Source organism: Mus pahari, chromosome 7 (genome assembly GCF_900095145.1).
Source record: "Mus pahari chromosome 7, PAHARI_EIJ_v1.1, whole genome shotgun sequence".
NCBI lineage: Eukaryota > Metazoa > Chordata > Mammalia > Rodentia > Muridae > Mus > Mus pahari.
In genome coordinates this window covers 67,434,344-67,452,525 of record NC_034596.1, presented here as the reverse complement: position 1 = coordinate 67,452,525, position 18,182 = coordinate 67,434,344, and the positions used below count along the sequence as shown (strand labels likewise).

The following is an 18,182-nucleotide window of genomic DNA, read 5'->3' as shown; positions in this document are numbered from 1 at the left end:
GAGAGAGAGAGAGAGAGAGAGAGAGAGAGAGAGAGAGAGAGAGAGAAACTGGAACTACAGAGAAGGCATCACTGGGAGGTGGTATTCAGCTGAGAATATGTTCAAGGCTGGAGAAAACCAGCACTGGGGGATGGGGATGGGGGTAGGGGTGTGGGTGAGGATGGGAGGAGGAGGAGCCCATAAAGGTGGCACTAGAGGTTAAGCTGGAGAAGCCTGTGTTGCATCACAGGGCCAAGGTGAGAATTCTTCACTATGGAGTAAGTGGTCACTGATGTCAGATATCAACAAGACACCAAAAAAGAGAAGAACCACCAAGTGTCCTCTGGCTTAAATATCCTCAGCAGCCCCAGCTTTAAGGAGGCGAAGACAACAGGCGACAGTGGGCTGATGAGTGAGAAGGAGGGGGATAAGGACTGGCTTTCACAAACTCCAACTGTGCCAGGAACAGAGAAGGCAGTGAAGCTGTGTGTGTGTACTCACTGAACACCAACACTTGGCCAGCCAAGAGCTGAGAGGGCCAGACTGAGGCCGGGCAGAGCAGCCAGCTCAGATAGGCTCCCAACAAAAGGAATGGCTGCTCCAGGGCATTAGCAAAGCCAGCTCCCTTGCCCCGGGGGATGGAAAGGAGGCACGATGAGAGCAAGTGCCAAGGAGTGGTGCATGGCCTGCTGGTCGGGTGTGCAGACTGCTAGACATTTCTGTTCCCAGGTCCAAATGGTGACACTGAACAGGACATGTAGTTTCATGCTTCTTACATAGGGAATGTTGTAGGGCAAGGAGAAGAGAGCAAGATGAAGGGTGTTCCTCTCCACTCTAATATCAGACATCTTCCCTTGGTTTGCCAGGATTATAGCTGGTCTGTGATCAGGAAAATACCACCACTGTGTGTCTTCTGTGACTTCCAAGAGCACAGGAAGAGGCATGTGAGCTGCACCACCATCCCACCCCGACATGAGTAACCTGCTGCATCCCGCTGCATTTGGATGGTTTTCCAGAGGGATGTAGCTAGGAAGGCACCTGGGAACAGAAAAGGCAGGCGGGTTCCCGGGAGGAGCGGCTCACTGACTTCAGCCACACCCTTAGCCCTGCGGTCACCAGTAACAGACAGCATGGACTGCATGTGGCCCTCATGCAGGCTCCACACAGGGGTAAGGGGATGCTGGGACAGATATGTGTCCTGAAGAGAGGTATGTGGAAGAACACCAGGCGGAGGGACATTACAGTGAGAAAGGAAAGGGGAAAGAGAGAGCGTGGGAGCTGAGCAGAGAGCAAGAAGCTCACAGAATTATCAGGAGAGACCAGGTCAAAAGTGTCCTGGGCCAGATGCTGCATCAGTGGACAGTTTCTTCCTTGTTTATTTGGAGTGTGTCTTATTTGCACTGCAAGCCCTTTTGGCAGGGCTTTGCGATCCTTCCCCTCAAGGAGGAATTTTGCTGGATGCAGTTTCACAGTAAACAGACCCTGTAGAATTTTAAGCATATGACCTTGTAGAGAGAGGCGGGGCCACCTGGAAGCTGGGGCAGCTAGCTGTACAGTGAGGGGAAGAAGAACAGGGATCTGGAAACACCCCTGCATGGGAGAAGACTTTAAACCGTGCATCCGCAGAGAACCATGGCAGACACGAAGAAAAACATCATTAACATTTTGAAAAGTAAATCGAATGTTTAAATGGCAGCTTGATAAGTTGTTCTACTGGAATTGTGAGGTTTTCACCCAGGACAAGTCCAGCTGCAGGTCTATCTTGTTCTGGGTCTGTTGCCACCATCAAAAGTGTACACAAAGACAGAGGGGCAATCTATGAGAAGTGGCCTTGCCACTCAGGACACGAGATAACCCTTTCCATACTTTCAGAGCTGACTAAGCACACAGTGGCCGTGTTCAGCCTTTAGTCCTGGTTGCTGCTACCCACAACTGATCTTCTGTGGACCTGGCTCTGGTAAGCACAGACCTTAAACCTGATCACCTAAACTCAGACTGTCCCAAGGACAAGGGAGGAGAAGGAAGACTAGCCAGCCTTAAAGCACTTTGAGATGGTCACCACAAAGCTCAGAAACCTTCAAGCTTTAAGGGGTCAGGGTGAGAGACAGATAATAAGCTTTGCAACATGCACTGCGTAGACACACATGATACAGTCAGAGTGGCTAAGCAGAAACGCTCCAGAACAAGTCACACTGTAGCCTGGCTGCTTGGCCAAAGCTAATACATTTTCTACTCAGGGACACTGATGTGGCTGCCCCTAAGTTGTGACTTACTGCCATTTAAGATACAAGATGCCACATATGAATAGAGGCATGACTTAGCTCTAAAATAACTCACTTACCATAGGACAGGTATGACTGCTTAGAACAGGTGGCTGTGCTGGGATTAATGGTGGCTTTTGTGCTTGTGGAAATGATGAGCCAAGATGCAAATTTAGTAATTAATAGTTTGCAGAGTGATTTTTGATCTCAGAGTGCTTGTGAGGTTTCCAACACTCCCGAGAAATAACTCTTCCCACCAGGCTCAGCAGATTTTTATGAGATATTAAGACAATCATCGACCTGAAGCCTAGGGACAAAGGCTGAGATGGTTGGACCCCAGGCACTTGGTAGACTTGCTTTAGGATTCCATTTCACTTTTATTTATGAAAGAGAGACAGAGTGGGGAAGGGAGAGAGGACACGTGATTGGCATGTGGCATGGATGCCTTTACACACCGGATAAGGGTGTTGGATCTCCTTGAGCTGGAGTTACAGGTATTGTGAGGCACTTGGTCACTCTACAATGGGTACTGGAAATGAACTTGGGTCCTCTAGAAGAGCATCAAGTGCTCTTAACCCCTGAGCTATTGCTCCACATTTGCCAGCCTGTGACATTCCTTCTCAACTATCTTTCTGAGGAACAATGAGAGAATAAGAGTCTTAAAGCAGTGCAATTCAGAGATGAGAAAATTATCTACCAGCAACAGGAGGGTTTCCCAGAATCCTTTGTGGCTGCTGATAATCTGCTACTACTTGGGTTCTGGCAGCTGTCTGGCGGCTCACCTGCTCTAACATGTCCTTGGGCAGATCCTCCTGTTCATCCATTGTTAGAATTGCCCGCTTGATTTCATCATTGGATAATTTCAACCTGGAGAAGACATATTTTATTTTGTTAATAACACTGTCATGATTATTATTACAATTTAATACAAGATGATTCACTCCACGACACCAGCTGCTGATTTTCAAGTATGGTTTTTCTCAAAATCTCGGCAAAAGCTTATTTCCTGACAACACAGGAAACTAAAAATAGGATCTTGAAACAGCTTCGACATTCTTTCACGGCTCTGTAATGTTCTGCTGACATGGGGACAAGCTGCCATGTTCTATCATTAGTTTTGTCAAGGAAAGTTAGTGATGAGGAAAGAAGCCACAATGGTCTCCTCATACCCAATATCCACAGATAGTGGGTGAGAGGAGAGACCTCAACTCCTGGTCTCACTGTATGTCAGAGGAGTTCTGGGCACGCTGCAAAAATAGCTTTTGACAAGCTTAGAAACCATACAGGCGAGTGAAGAGTTAAATGCATTAATTAATATACAAAGAGAACTACATGGTCACTTCCTAGGTCAGGTATTTTCATATACTTCATTTCATTTCACTCACTTTTGAGGATAGGAAATGAAAGACAATGCTGTTTGAGCAGGAGCTTCCCCAGATTTGTTCTCTCTCACCGCTTACTGGCTCACGCAGGACATGTAGCTGCATGGCAGAGTGGCTACTTTAAGTAGGAAAGGATCTTTACCCATCTACTGCCTTGGAACCCTCTATGCATTCACTGAGCCTTGCAGCTTGTTTGGGAGATAGGTTGAGTGTGTGCTTTCTATCGTAAGAGTCTTGCTGTTGTTGCCCAACCCTCCCAAAACTATAGTCACCATGGAGATAAGGATACATGTCCCAACCATTTTTTAGGGGTTGGGACATATGGAGATCAAGGTTGGGTGAAATAGTGTGGATAGGAATGCCTTGGGAAGTGACAATAACCACACCCAGCAAATGCCAAACTGTCCACTAGACAAGGACAATCCACCTTACCCCTCCTCTGGGCTGTGGTGCCACATTCACCCTGTGCTGGGTAGGGACAGGCTCGCCCTGGCAGACTCCGTCAGGCGGATTCAATCCCGGGACAATAACTACTTCTCAAGCACGTGCTCAGAACAAGACAGGAAACCCACACCATTAAGTGGAAAAATTTAGCTAAGTTGGTCTGGGTGAAGAATACAACAGAAGAATACAGGAGATCTATACAGCAGCAGATCTCCATTGTCGAGGTTAGCCCTGGATTTTAGGACATTACAGGCTCTTAAGTCAGTTAAAGTGCCAGTACCATAGTGTGGCCATACAGGGCAAAGGAAAGGACAGTAACTCGAGACTAAAATTGCCTCTAATAAAAACCAACAGGCTAGGAACCGTCTACAGTCACCACCAGAAGAGCCTCGCTTATCACTTCATTACTTTATCACTGGATGTGTGCATCGGCGTGTGCCATAGCACATAGGTGGAAATCAGAGGACAATTTCAGGGATGGTTCTCTCCTTCATCGTGGGGATCCCTGGGACGGAATGCTACTTCTCAGGCTTGGCAGCACCCACTGAGCTATCCCACACGACCCCAAGTTCTGCTCCTACCAGAAAACTAAATGGGCTCTGCTCCGCGTTTTTTTCACACCAGGCTGAGGAAATTGTTTTGAGCCTTTCTGCTTTGCATTTAAAAATAAAGGGTTGAGAACCAGAGTGAGAACAATATTCAAAGCACTGGGCTTGAATTTCACTAGCTACCCAGATGGAGTTTGAAGCTGCTTGCCTTTGAAATTGTATATATTTATGCTTTTCAATTTCCAGAGGCTGTCTGAACTATACTTCCTCTTAATGTGGCCCACAAAGAGACAGGAGACTTTAATGAAAAGTCCTTAAGAAAATCTGCCCGTCAAATTGTGGCCTGCTGCAGACAAAGAAACCCTATCTCATAAGTAAGACTAGGAGAGTACCTGCCCCGCCCCCACCCCAGCACTGCTCTACAGCCCGAAGTTCTGGGTGTCATTAGTCACCCTCAGAATGAGCCTTTAATCTCTTTAATTTAAGGACCCTACTGATCATACCCTGCTCGTTGCTCTTACAGCTTGGCAGTGCTCTTGGTGTACTGCAGGTGACAACTCTAGAGGCGTCTGCTTCCACTGCCCTTTCTTGGCAGGAAATGAACCAGCCACCTTAAAATAGTATTTAACTCCAGGTTGCTCTGCTTGGGTATTTAAAAACTTTGCCAGAGAATCGGAACTTTCAGGGATAATTAGAACAAGCTAGGGACAGACAGCTAGGTCAGCCTTGGCTCTGCTTCGCCAGATCCTCCTACTGAATAAAGGAGCTTTTTGTGGTTTACGACACCCAGGTTGTCATGTCAAGAGAGGAACGGGGGAAAAAAGAACAGCTGTACTCGGGAAGCAGGATCATTCTATAGCACAGACCCATGTGAGTCTGAGTCTCAGTCTCTCTCTCTCCTCTCTCTCTCTCTCTCTCTCTCTCTCTCTCTCTCTCTCTCTCTCTCTCTCTCCTGGTGTGGGTGGAGGAGACCTGTTTTGGTGATTAAATACATATCATCCATATACAGACAGTAGAGAAGTTGCTTATGCTACTGAGGGACTATTATAATCAAAAGTAATTAAATTGGATTTTAATACAAAAAAACCACATAGGGGGCAAGTTCTTTTTNNTTTTTTTTTGTTTTTTTGTTTTTTTGAGACAGGCTTTCTCTGTATATCCCTGGCTGTCCTGGAACTCACTTTGTAGATCAGGCTGGCCTCGAACTCAGAAATCCGCCTGCCTCTGCCTCCCAAGTGCTGGGATTAAAGGCGTGCGCCATCATGCCTGGCAGGGGGCAAGTTCTTAATAGCTTCTTATTCTGAGAGACTCCATGGCCACTCCATTCTCCTCACACATGTGATAGGCAGGGCGCTGCTGTTTCTCCATTGAACAACTTCTCTCTCTTCTGCTCTTAAGAGTTTCAGGTGACCTCGGTCACTTAAGCTGTAAACACCCACTTACTATGCACAACATGGCAGTCACCTGTGTTGGGCTCTAAGCCAGGTGGTAGCAGGTTCCCCTTACCTAACTCCTGTAGCACATAAGGAAGCTAGCTCTAAAGGCTACCCAAATCCTGGAGATATACAAATGTCTGACAAGACAACACATAGAAGATGCCAGAGCCTCTCATTGCCGAAGATGTTGGTGTAATGATTGCTGCGACACAGATCCTCCATCAACAAGAGAACAGGTGGGCAGCTGCCTTCACGAGGGAAATAAGCAGGGAGAAAAGGCACTGCATGTGTAGAAAGCCAGAAAACTTGACATGATTTTTGATATATTTCTGGTTATCCCTAAGTACAAAATGAAATGCCAATTCCTATTAATGGTTTCTCATCTCTGTCAGTGCTGGCCGCACATGTCTTACCTGGACAATAGAAAGAGAACCCTATCTGGTTTCTCCTCTGCAACCAACAATTGATCCCTCCTACCTTACACACTGCTCTCCTCAGGAACAAACCCTGTTCTCTGACGCCATGATGTATAAATGGCCATTAGCCAAGCAGTGACCATGGGGGCTTCATGCATGTGAGGTTAATTCTCATTAGCCCACTGCAGAAGTACTATGGCCATGATCTTCACTCTATAAAACAGGAGCTATGACTTGATTATGGCTGCCTTGTGTGTGCCCCTAAATGGCCCAAGACTGAATGCCACGCTTTCCTGCCAGGCCTCACTGACTACAAATGCCGATCCCAAGGTCTCCTTTTCCAGCGGGCTTTGCTTTATTAGTCTGAAGTCTGCTTAGAGCCGCCTTCCTTACGCCCCTGCATCTCCAGTGCACACACTTGAGACACACTTTCTCTAGGAAACCCTGCTGGAGCTCCTCTCTCCCATGACTGAGCTCTCCGTGACCTTCAGTAAGGCCACTGCAAGCCCTGAGTTATGCTGTCTTCTCGCCACTAACATTTTTCATCTCCAACCAGCCTTGAGCTTTCAAAGGCAGCAGTGCCATTTGATTTACTTGCTTTCTTCACTGGGATTAACTACTTGTTGTGAAGATATTGAAGGGAGCAGGGACACATGTAGCTTCAGATGTTGTGATCGGTGGTCTCAGCCCTATCACTACAGGGCCATTGCATCACCGAGGCAGAGCATCATGGTGGGGAGGGCACAGCTAAGCAAAAGGTTGCTGTCACGATAGGTTTGGGAAGAAGCAAGATAAAGAGGAAGGAGCATCCTCACAGATGCATCCCAGTGACATCCTTCTGCCACATGTCTATTCCCATAGTTTATACCCACATAGTCCAATTATGAACCCATCAATGAATGGATCCATTTTTTTGTTCAGAGCTCTCAGAAACCAATGACCGTTTACAGTCCCCCTGTGAGCTGTGCACTGGGGATCAACTCTTCAATGCATCTTCAGAGGAGATCAAAACCACAGCACCACCGTAAGTTCTCGTATATATACACCGAGCACGGTAGTGTGCAAGCAAATGCATGAAAGACCTACTGTCTTATAAAGAAGTACAGACATACTCTTGTGCGTACCCTGCTGCTCAAAGTCCCTAACTGTTTTTTTGTATATAATAATGAGCTGCCTGGGTTCTGACTGACTAATATAAAATCACTGAGACTCAAAGTTACATTGCTCTCTTCATCATACCATTGTGTTGAACTCATTATAATCATCTATTAAGAATTTCCATCGGTAGTCTAACTAGGTTCCAGGCAAACTGTCTTGGAGAGAAAAAAAGAGCGTTTATACACATACAGTGCTGTATTACTTTACCTTAGGCTCTGTGACACGTGAAGTATCGGGATTTACACACCACAGATACAAAATAATCCCTTCAATAATGGGATGGGAAACAAGCCAGAAAGAGCTGTAACCTTATCTACAGCCTGGGTAATTATCCTGGCTGGCACTGAGCACTGGGAACACTTTCTTTATGAGGAGTGAGGTCTCGGCTTGTACTCTCCAAGCACTTCAACCCTGTAGAAATTCAGAATAATGTCTCTCTTTGTCAGGGTTGTGTTGAAAGTGCTCCGGACAGCAAATGCACAAGACACAGGCAGAGGGATTCAGATTAAGACAACACAACAACAACTTGGGGCTGGGGAGGTGGCTCCGGAGTAAAGAGGACCAATGTTTGAGTCTCAGCACCCACATATGGGCTCACAAACATTCATAATTATCGTCCCATGGAATCTGACAGCCTTTTCTGACTTCCATGGGCACAAGGCACATGTATGGTACACAGACATACATGCAGGCAAAACCAGTCAAACACATAACAAGATCTTAAAAAAAAAAATACAACAAACAAACATACTTTCCCCCAAATCTTCACTTCCATTTCAAATTAGGAACATTATTTGGGAAATAGTAACAACATAAATATACACACCATGGAAGAAAGTGGGTAGACACTCCAGTGGTCTACCTCAAGGCAGATTCCGTATCTAACTTAAGCATGGTTCATGGTGCAAACGTGAGGCTAAGGGGCTTGGCCATTTCTATAGCTTCCACTCAGAGCAGAGATGAGATGGGTGGTTCATGTTACCTTACACGTTGCATTAAAATTCAAGGATCTCATGAAGGTTCAATTTCTCTTTCACTAAAGGAAACACTTGCTCCTTGAAGTAGAAATATATACCCAGCCAACAATCAGGCGTCTATGCTGAAACTGAGCAGCGGCTCTTTGTGTTCAAAGAAACTCAGTCGATGGCCAGTTCAGAAATAAGGACCTCTACTTTCCATCTTAATCCCCTCCATGAGTCACCTTACACCAGCCCCAATGCACACACGACATTCTTCCCACTCTGCAGCTTATCCTTTTAGGTCCCACTGTCGGCATCGTTTGCATCTTCCTGCACCTCTTTAGCATTAGCTATCTTTGCCTAACTACATACCAAAAAGCCACTTGAATTATGGAATGACTGAACCACACTGCCAGAAGTTGCAATCACAATTCAGGCTCCCAATTTCCTTTTTTTCAAGTTCTAAGGTCTTAAAATTTACAAGTCATAAGAAAGACTTTTGAACAAGGCTGAATTGGATAAATTAACATTTCACTGAGATTTACGTATCTTTATAAAACAAAGATGTTCAAAAGGAGAATGAACTAATGTAATTCTGAAATATAAAAAAGTGACATTAAAAGCAAAATAGAGCCAAGAGTAGTGGTACATGTCCTTAATCCCAGCACTCAGGAGGCAAAGGCAGAAGCAGGTGGCTCTCTGTGAGTTTAGGGGGCCATCGTGGTCTACAAAGTGAGTCTAGGACAGCCAGGGCTCTATTACACAAAAAAACCATGTCTCAAAAAAGAAAAAAGAAAAGAAAAGAAAAGAAAAGAAAAGAAAAGAAAAGAAAAGAAAAGAAAACCCCCAAACAACCAAAAAGCAAACTAGAGAAGCACCAAGACAGCTCCTGACTCTGTGACAGTGTGACTGAAGGACGAAACTATGAGATGTCAATGAAGTCAGTTCATTTCTTAGGCTTCTGGAAAGGAAAGACCAGGTCAGCATCTAGCCTGAGAGATCTCTCCAGGAAAAGAAACCCCAGCAAGTGTCACTTCACCCGACACAGAAGGGGCTTGGGAGACCTGCACTTCAGCAGAAAATGAATAAAACTGAACAGCAACCCTCTGGTTCTAAGCTAAGAGGAGAGCTGGTCCCCCCAGCCATGTTTATTCAGCATCAACAGTACCTCGACAGAAGGATGTTGCAATTCTGAGCTCTCCGACCATCAATCACTGACAGCTCTTTGACTTTAAGTTTGGAACTCAGTGTGTCATCAATGGCATCTGCTTCTTTCTGGAAAGAACACAAGAGACATCCATCAAAGTCAAATGTGGATAGTCAGGCTCCACACACACACTTCTTCCACATTCTCTGTGCACATACCCATACCCTGGCCAAACTGAGATGAGGAGGCAATGTTCAGAAGGTGGTGCAGTCAAAACAAAGGCTACTCTCTACTTGGCTAAGACCAAGCTGACCACCCACATTTGAAAAAGCATTATTTAGAAGAACAAAGAGCCTCCAAGCTGAAGATGTTAAACGTGCATAAATTATTGGTGCTCGATGCTGTTCTTTTGTTCCTCGAATCTCAATGAAAAGCAGACAGAAGAACTGTCACTGGGAATCAAGCTCAGCAGAGCCCTGTCATTACCGGTCCAGTCATTTAAGGGGCCCACTCACCCGAGAACCATGTGCAATACTTAGCTGTCAAGAAACTTGAGAAATAACCCCCAAACACCTTCATGTGTAATGGGAAGTCCCCCAAAGTCAAATGTACCTTTCATTTCACAAGCCTGACAGAAGGACAATGGAGAGGGGGCAGTAGAAATCTGTTCAGTTGCCCGAATTAACAATTGAACACTATTTGTTTATTGTATTCATTCATGATGGCCAGATATAACTAAGGTGAAACAGGCATAAAACAATTAGATGTAATACAAAGTTCAAGGTGAGAAAATAGGCTAACTTGGTAAGTAGCCAACTTGATTTCATTAGTGGTTAAGGACTATGCATTATGGAATTTAAAAAATATAGAGAAACCAGAGAGCTTTGGAATTGTGTCACAGTTTAGGAAGCAGAGGCAGTATGAATGAATATTGGAGAACCATGGGGCTAAACAAGAAAAGGTCTCTTGTGCTCAGATTTCAGGCATACTCAGGAGAGACAGTCCAGGAAGAGTTGAATCCCAGAGTGGAATCACCTAGTCTTTGAATTACATTATCTAACAAGATAACCAAGGGACTTCAAGCCTACAGTGAGCCAAGGAACTGTGTTAAGTAAGGGTTATACAGTAGCTTGCTTACCTGCTTGGAGTTGTTCACAAAGAACTCCTACAGCCATGGCAGAGGCATAGAGAAAGCAAATCAGATACATGCAATTCAGAAACCACAGCAGCAAACAGGGAAAGTTAAAGCAGTCAAGGACATTGGTGGTGCAGGGCAAGGGGGCAGGAGATATTTCCTGCCCTTGAAGTCCTTAGCTCAAGTGGGCCAGTCTGGCTGGAGATACAGTGAGGATCATAGTGTAAGATGACAGATGGCATTTGCTCCACACCATTTCAAGTGAGGCAAATCACATTCAGGAAAGAAAAGGCTTAGAAGGAGAAGGAATATAATAATTCCTCTTTAAAACAACCATCAGGCTCTCATTTATTCAATGTGGTACATGCATGATTGAGTGTGTGACACTGTGTGTGTACATATGTTCATGTGTGCAGGAGTGTGTGTGTCTGTATAAAAACACACACACACACACACACACACACACACACACACGCACACACGATGCTCAAAACTAAAGCACATACACACATTGGGCAGATACTCCACCACTGAGCTATACTCCTCGCCACCATGTTGAATTTCTTACTTGAAGGTTATCAATTAAATTTATCAGCTTGACTGAACAGTCATACTGTTATAGAAAATGTGCTTCTCTTTGGTGGAAATACCTGTCTTCTTGCATCATAAGGAAGAGTTAAGAAAAGACAGTAGTGTGACCCACATGAGTGATGCCAACTCTAGTACCCCTTCCTAGAGGGTGCCAACCATGGTAACAGGTGCTGTGGGGAGGCATGAGGAACAGCACAGAACATGAAAACCGAGAAGCCACTGGTGCAGTTATTGGTGGCCATGTCCCAGGGGTCTCAAGCAGACAATGTCAACAGCTTCTTGAAAGAACTTTTAGAGGAGTTTCAAGTAAAGATGGGAAAGAAGAGCTAATGGTACGTTATGAGAAAGTGGCAGCTCTTCCTGCAGCCTTTTGCAAGGCAGGCTCAAGAGATGCTTTGGTGTGCAAAACACGTTGCAGCTTTCAGGCCAACAGTGTGTACAACTAGCATTTGCTCAGCAGATTCCTTAAGATCTCCCTGGCCTCGGCAGCACTGCCAAGGCCAATTTTATACAGATGAACTGTTTCGCATAACTCTTCTAGTGGGAAACAGAATGCACCCCCACCCCTAGCCCTGGTCTGCCCATACAAGGAAGCCTGCTTCTCTGGAAAAGCATTTAAAAAGCATGCTGATAACTACAAGAAACTTCTTCTGCCTGATATCCCAGTTTTCTTTTGCCCCTGTTATGACTTAGATTTTCTACTCTCAAGCTCTTTAGGACTCTTCAATAAAAGTAGTTTTAAAGGTAGAAGACTTTGGCAACTTAACCAAAGAGAAAGGTACTACTTTAAAAAGACCCTGTTCACTGGGCATGGTGGCGCACGCCTTTAATCCCAGTACTTGGGAGGCAGAGACAGGTAGATTTCTGAGTTCGAGGCCAGCCTGGTCTACAAAGTGAAAAAACAAAACAAAACAAAACAAAACAAAACAAAAAGACCCTGCTCTCACTGTCTACTCTTCAAAACAGAAATTTTTATGAAGCTTTCTGGGAACTCGTGTTATACCTTAAATTCATTCACACTGTTGAGAAATGAAGACATCTGACCTCTTTATGAGCCAACATTTAGAAGCAAACAAGACACAATTATTTAAGCTTTTGAACTGACAAGTCACTTTCCCCACCCTGGTCTTCCTTTGGCTGAGTTTGTAGAGCGGCTGGTCCGTCTGTAACCATGAGCAGCATGGTTACACGTTGGTTAACATGCATGGCAGCTAGTTGCTAAGTGGTGCAGCCTACGTTTCCAGGGAGAGTGAAGAATGCCATATGAGGGTTTGGTAACTGTTAGCCTTAAGACAGTACTTCTTTGAAGACCCCGTAATTAACATATTACAAATGAAATCACAAATGGGATGGTTTCATTAGGCAGGGCACTAGAAATTATGATGCTCTCAGGCTCACTTTAAGAATGCTAAGATTCTGTTTAAAGCCTATTCCCTTGGAGATCAAAGGGGAATAGATATGAGCTTGGAATAGAATCAGGAAGTTGGTATTTGAATTTTCAGGGATCAATGCCTGTAAACCACTATAAACTCTTCCACAATGAAATGATGGCTTAGCCTTGCATAGATAATGATAATCTTTATGTGAATGGATTTTAATCCTTTCAAACTCAAACATATGCTAATATTTACATACATTCTTTATTTGATACTTCTTACCCAGACCTTCAAACTTAAAAAACTGTTTATTTATTTCCTATGTATGTGTGTGTGTGTGTGTGTGTGTGTGTGTGAGCGCATGTATGTGCACCCTATGCATGGAGTCGGAGGACAACTGTGGAAGTCTAGTCTTTCCTTCCACTATGTGGGTTTGAACTCAGGCCATTAGGCTTCGTGTTACTTTACCTACTGAACCATCTCTGCAGCCTTACACTTAAATAAGCAAACCCGACAACATTTTTCACAGTTTTTCTTGTCTTTTGGTGCTAAGACTAAGAAGTATGCTGACTGAAAGCTGGAGATACAGTTCTGTGGAGGAGCACTTGCGTAGAATGCATGAAGCCCGAGACTTGATCTCTAGCACCACAAAGCAAAGAGAGAAAACTGACATTGCTGAAGAAGAGGGCAAAACTGTCTTATGAATTTTCAATGTGAAAACTAGATGCAAAAACTAATTTGACTGTAAAAAAAAAGAAAGAAAGAAAGAAAGAAAGAAAGAAAGAAAGAAAGAAAGAAAGAAAGAAAAAAGAAAAATTCCTTGACCGTTCTTAAGGAAATTGTAGATCTGGCTGACTATTCCAAATGGAACACGAAAGGACTTAAAATCTTACACTCTAGCACTGGAGTTGGAGAATGGAGCCTGGGCCAGTAGTTGACTTTTTTTCCCCCTAAATCAAAGGATGATGGCTTTGAAATGTTACACTGTGTGAGGATCATAGGCTCCTAAAGGAAGAGCTGTGCTCAGGCAAAGGGCAAGGCACAGAGAGACTCTGTGAGCTGCTAATGTGAAGACTTCCCTTAGGCAAATAGTCTCTTTAGCTCATCTTCCCTCTATCCATCTGTATAGAGAGAAATGAACTGATAGCATGTCAGGATGAAATTTCCCATTACAGATGTGAGGGCTATTTAACTGTATCTTCATAAAACTATTATACAGCATCCGATGCTATGTATTAAAAACTAGTCTCTTGGGGCAGACCTGGAGATTGTGTGTAATATAGTTCCAACGAGAAAAGGTCTTGAGATTCAAGGAATTGACTTTCAAATGAACTTTTGGAATGTGCACAGGGGAATAGTTGCATTTCATGAGAGGCATAGGCTTACACAATTGGCTCTCTACACCTTTAGTACATGCACTTAAAAGAAAATCCCACTCCCTACAGTCTGGTGGTGGTAATGAATAAAGCCACAGACTGGAGAACAAAGAGAAAGCGAGAAGTCTGTAAGCAAGTCTGTAGTCCTGAGTGTGGCTGGTGCCTGTTGGGATACTGAGGACACACTAAGCCCAGTTACAGTATCTGCAATATAAGAATATTACCTCTTTCCTAGAGTTGGGGTGAGAATTAAATAAGGAAACAAATACAGACGCTCCTTGAGCACTACATTTTATGGTGGATGAGAATAAGAGCTGTTTATATCACACCAAGTACCAGACACATAACCAATAGCAACCATTGTCTTGGTTCATACGACAGTCACTTATGGTTGGTTGTCTCATCTCTGCTTTATACTATAATTATAGTGTGGGCTCATGTAAAGGTTGAACGAATTTGAATCATCTGATCTTTTGACACAATTTATATATAAGGGAGACAAACTAAATACCTGATTTGGATGACAGAATGGCGTGTAAGCTTATAACTATAGGCAAATGTATATATTTATGCAGGTGTGTGTTTACATATATACATGAATGCATACATTCCCAAAGTGTCACTCCTTTATTTAAATTATGCTGAGTTATGTCAAAATCAGGCTCAGATGGCCCTATCAGATGCCTGTGGTATAATGTATGTGTGTTCCTCTGAATGCCTTAAAAATTCATCAACACAAACAAATGGCTCAAATCCAGAGTTAGACCTAAGTTTCATATCTTTGGAGGCAGGAAAGAGCTACCATGGGAAAAGATGGATTCTTGGTATTCATTTGGTACTAGAAATCAGAGCAGTTTAAATGTGGTGATATTTGCATATTGTGTTGCCATGTCTGGAATGAACACACACAGGTCTTTGATGCTGCAGTTCTCGGATGAGAGGATAACCTCATTTACTCTGGCCTACATATTCCAATTAAGATGCCTGTAGCCTTTCATTTTCTGACTCTCAACAATGTAAATGCAAAGAAGTGACTCAAGTTACCCTCATTTGGAAAATAAATTGATGGTTTATCTTCTATTTTTATACCAGAAGGGGAATATTTAAAATACTCAAGAGGTGCGGGTGTGTTGAAATTTGTCTTCAGAAAGTACTGCTGGAAATACAGTGATAGCCCATCCGCACCAGTCTACCCAGTCTGAAGAAGAGCCGAAATGTTCTGGTCTATCCTGTCAGGGATGAGTACTGATTACTTAAACAGTGCTGGTTGCTAGGAAACAGTTACTCAGTTGCAGAGCTTTCTGCAATTGTCTCTCCCAGAACTCTTGAAAGCTGTCCACATATTTGTCCCAGAGCTTTTTGGCAGCATCCTTCTGTGCTTTCTGCTGAAAGCCGGTTAATTATGAGGCTTGTAAACTTGGGCCTCTCCACCACCTGCCTTCATCACAAATGCAACCCACATGCTCAGACTTGAATTGCGCCATGTGCAACACTTGCTGCTTCCCCTCCATTTAACACACTTTTCTACATTTCCAAACCTTCACCTCAGACAACCTGAAGCGTGAAAGAAATGGGACTTGTAGCCAGATCATAAGATTACTTGAATTACATGGAAACCTGCTAAAATGTTATGCCTGCATCCAGGGGCCTCCTCCTTCCTAGGGCACCAGAGAGACAAGGAGAAGACAGCAGCCAATCAGGAATGAACTGGGCCGAGTAGCTGCAGGACACAGGCTCTGAGCACACCTTTGTTTGTTCTTTGAGACATAAGGTGCACTGTTCTCTGAACAGGCCCTCATGTCCCTTTCTGTCACCTTCCCTAGCTTGGTGCACACAACACTGAGCGTGGCATCTTTGTACTCATGAAGGGGCTGGGTGAGGGCTTCTTCTGTTTTAGGGTTCATGGCATCATGGCAGGCAATGGACTTTATTTTCCTAGTCTACTGAACCAGCACAAAAAGGCCCGGCACAGACACTCTCCCTCTCTCACAGTAAAATCCTCTGGTGAATAACACCCTGTCTCCCACGCAAATATATCAGAAACCACCTTGAAAAGAAATCCCCAGCGTCATTTTTCTCCAGTCTCTGTCCATCTCTTTCTTGGTGCCTAGCATTTCGTTTTTGAGGCAGCCTTTCTGAGGAGCTAAGCCAAGAAAGCAGACCAGGAAGCCTGCTGCTTATTTAGGATGCCTCACCCTGCTCATTCACATAGGAGCCAGGCTACCAGGGAAGCTCTCAGGAAAGCCCTGTGCAGATGCCTGGCACTTGTTGGCCCATCTAAAGTCAGTATGCTCGCTCACGGGTCCTCCCCTTTGGTCTGCCTTAGAACCTTTCTCTCCACACTCCTGGGCTCAATTCCGCCCCCTCCAGAGCTCTGACTGATTTTGCCTCTCTCCTTTACTTTGCTCCTCTGAATTCTCTGTACCTAGCTACTCTGCTGTATCCTTTTCTACCTACACTTTAGACTTTGGAGAAAGCCCTCTAGAGCAACAAGAGAGCCTACACAGATGTGACCAGAGCTCATACAAGGAGGCTACCTGCCAGGGCCCGTCCTTGTGTGCAGGCAATAGGTCCTGCACCATGTCCTGGCCACCATTATGGAAGTATGGTAGTAGCTTTACTTATGGTAGTGGCTCTACTGTTATCATTAACAGTTTCACTCTTGCTCAGCTCGTACAACCGTATTAGGGAGTCTATAATGTTCATGATGTTCTGGGTAAGACTCCTCTGTAGATTCTACTTAGCTGCCAAATTATAGTTCTTACCAAACCCCAAACTTCTAAAGAGTCTGTCTAGTTCAAAAAGCATTTTTCTTCTGAGCTTAACCATTGGATATTTCTCTTAACTCTGACAGCACAACATGGTTTCAGAAACACTGCAAGGGGATCCTAAATTGCCTAGAGATTCATTTTGAGTAAGCACAGATAACATACAGGGCTGCCTATACATACATAAAGAAGATGTAGATCTACTACCGTAGGAAGCGTCTCCACAAAGAGTTCACATGCCTTCCAGTGGTTCACATGCACTGATGGGCCATTGTACATGCACATGGACATGTAGCTGTGCTGCTTTGCAGGAACACCTTGGGGAGACCAAGCAGCATGGCCCAGGGGCCATGCACAAGGACACAGGACTCTGGGGCATCTGGAAGGCTCATATTGTTACCTGCTGTCTTTGGTAGGCAGAGAACGTTCTTTCTAGGTCTTCAAGGTCTAGAATTTTGAAGACTTTGGCATCATCAATTTCAGTCCATACTGTTCCATCCAATTTGTTCTAGAAACAGCAAGTTAACAGGTTCCATGATTGATAGTCATACAGAAAAAAGAATAAGTATGGTGGGTTGGTTTTTTTTTTTTTTAAGTACCACCATCTCAAATTTATAGTTCTACAGGATGTTCCAGTGAGCTGGTTTGAAGCAATGTATAGTTATTACAGAGACGTTGTCAACTAACACAGGAGCTGGGGAGAACCCTGAGTCCACATTAGATGGTCAAGTTACCCAGCAGCAGGGACTGTTCCCTCTGAGGACACAAAGCTGCAGGTGCCACCCACTCATCCACTAATGGGAAAATGGGAACAAATGGCTTACCTCAGGCAACTTGGACCAGTTGAAGGATTTCAGGGCGTTGGTGGGCTGGGGAATATTCTTCTTCTTGAGTGTTAGACTCACTGGAGCACCAGGAGGTGGCAGGACTCCTCCTAAGGGAGGAGGCCCCGGGGGAGGAGGAGGACCCCCAGGAGGGAGGGGAGGTGGTGGAGGAGGAAGTGCTCCACCTGAAGGGAGTAGGGGTGGTGGGGGAGGGAGAAGAGACCCCAACCCAGAGGAAGGAAAAGGTCCTCCAGGGGCTCCAGGTGAGGGTCCTCCTGGGACTGACGCACAGACAGCCCTCTGGAAAGAGAAGACCAAGAAAGTCAATGGAAGAAAAGTCACTGAACGACTTTAAGATCTAATCTTGTCGAAGGAATGTTCA

General features: G+C 44.6%; 1 protein-coding gene across 3 annotated transcripts in view; it reads right to left on the bottom strand.

Moving 5' to 3' along the window:
- The window catches only part of Daam1 (dishevelled associated activator of morphogenesis 1), a 158,392-nt gene that overhangs the window by 20,280 nt on the left and 119,930 nt on the right, over positions 1 to 18,182 (bottom strand). For 2 of the 3 annotated variants that reach the window (XM_021202647.1, XM_021202648.2), the window contains exons 14-18: positions 17,801 to 18,100; positions 17,377 to 17,484; positions 10,869 to 10,895; positions 9,752 to 9,858; positions 3,023 to 3,107 (exon numbers count right to left, since the gene is read on the bottom strand). In XM_021202647.1, the coding sequence (XP_021058306.1) occupies positions 3,023 to 3,107; positions 9,752 to 9,858; positions 10,869 to 10,895; positions 17,377 to 17,484; positions 17,801 to 18,100 (627 nt within the window). The remainder of the gene's footprint in view (positions 1 to 3,022; positions 3,108 to 9,751; positions 9,859 to 10,868; positions 10,896 to 17,376; positions 17,485 to 17,800; positions 18,101 to 18,182) is intronic. The other variant, XM_021202650.2, reaches the window with a different exon arrangement.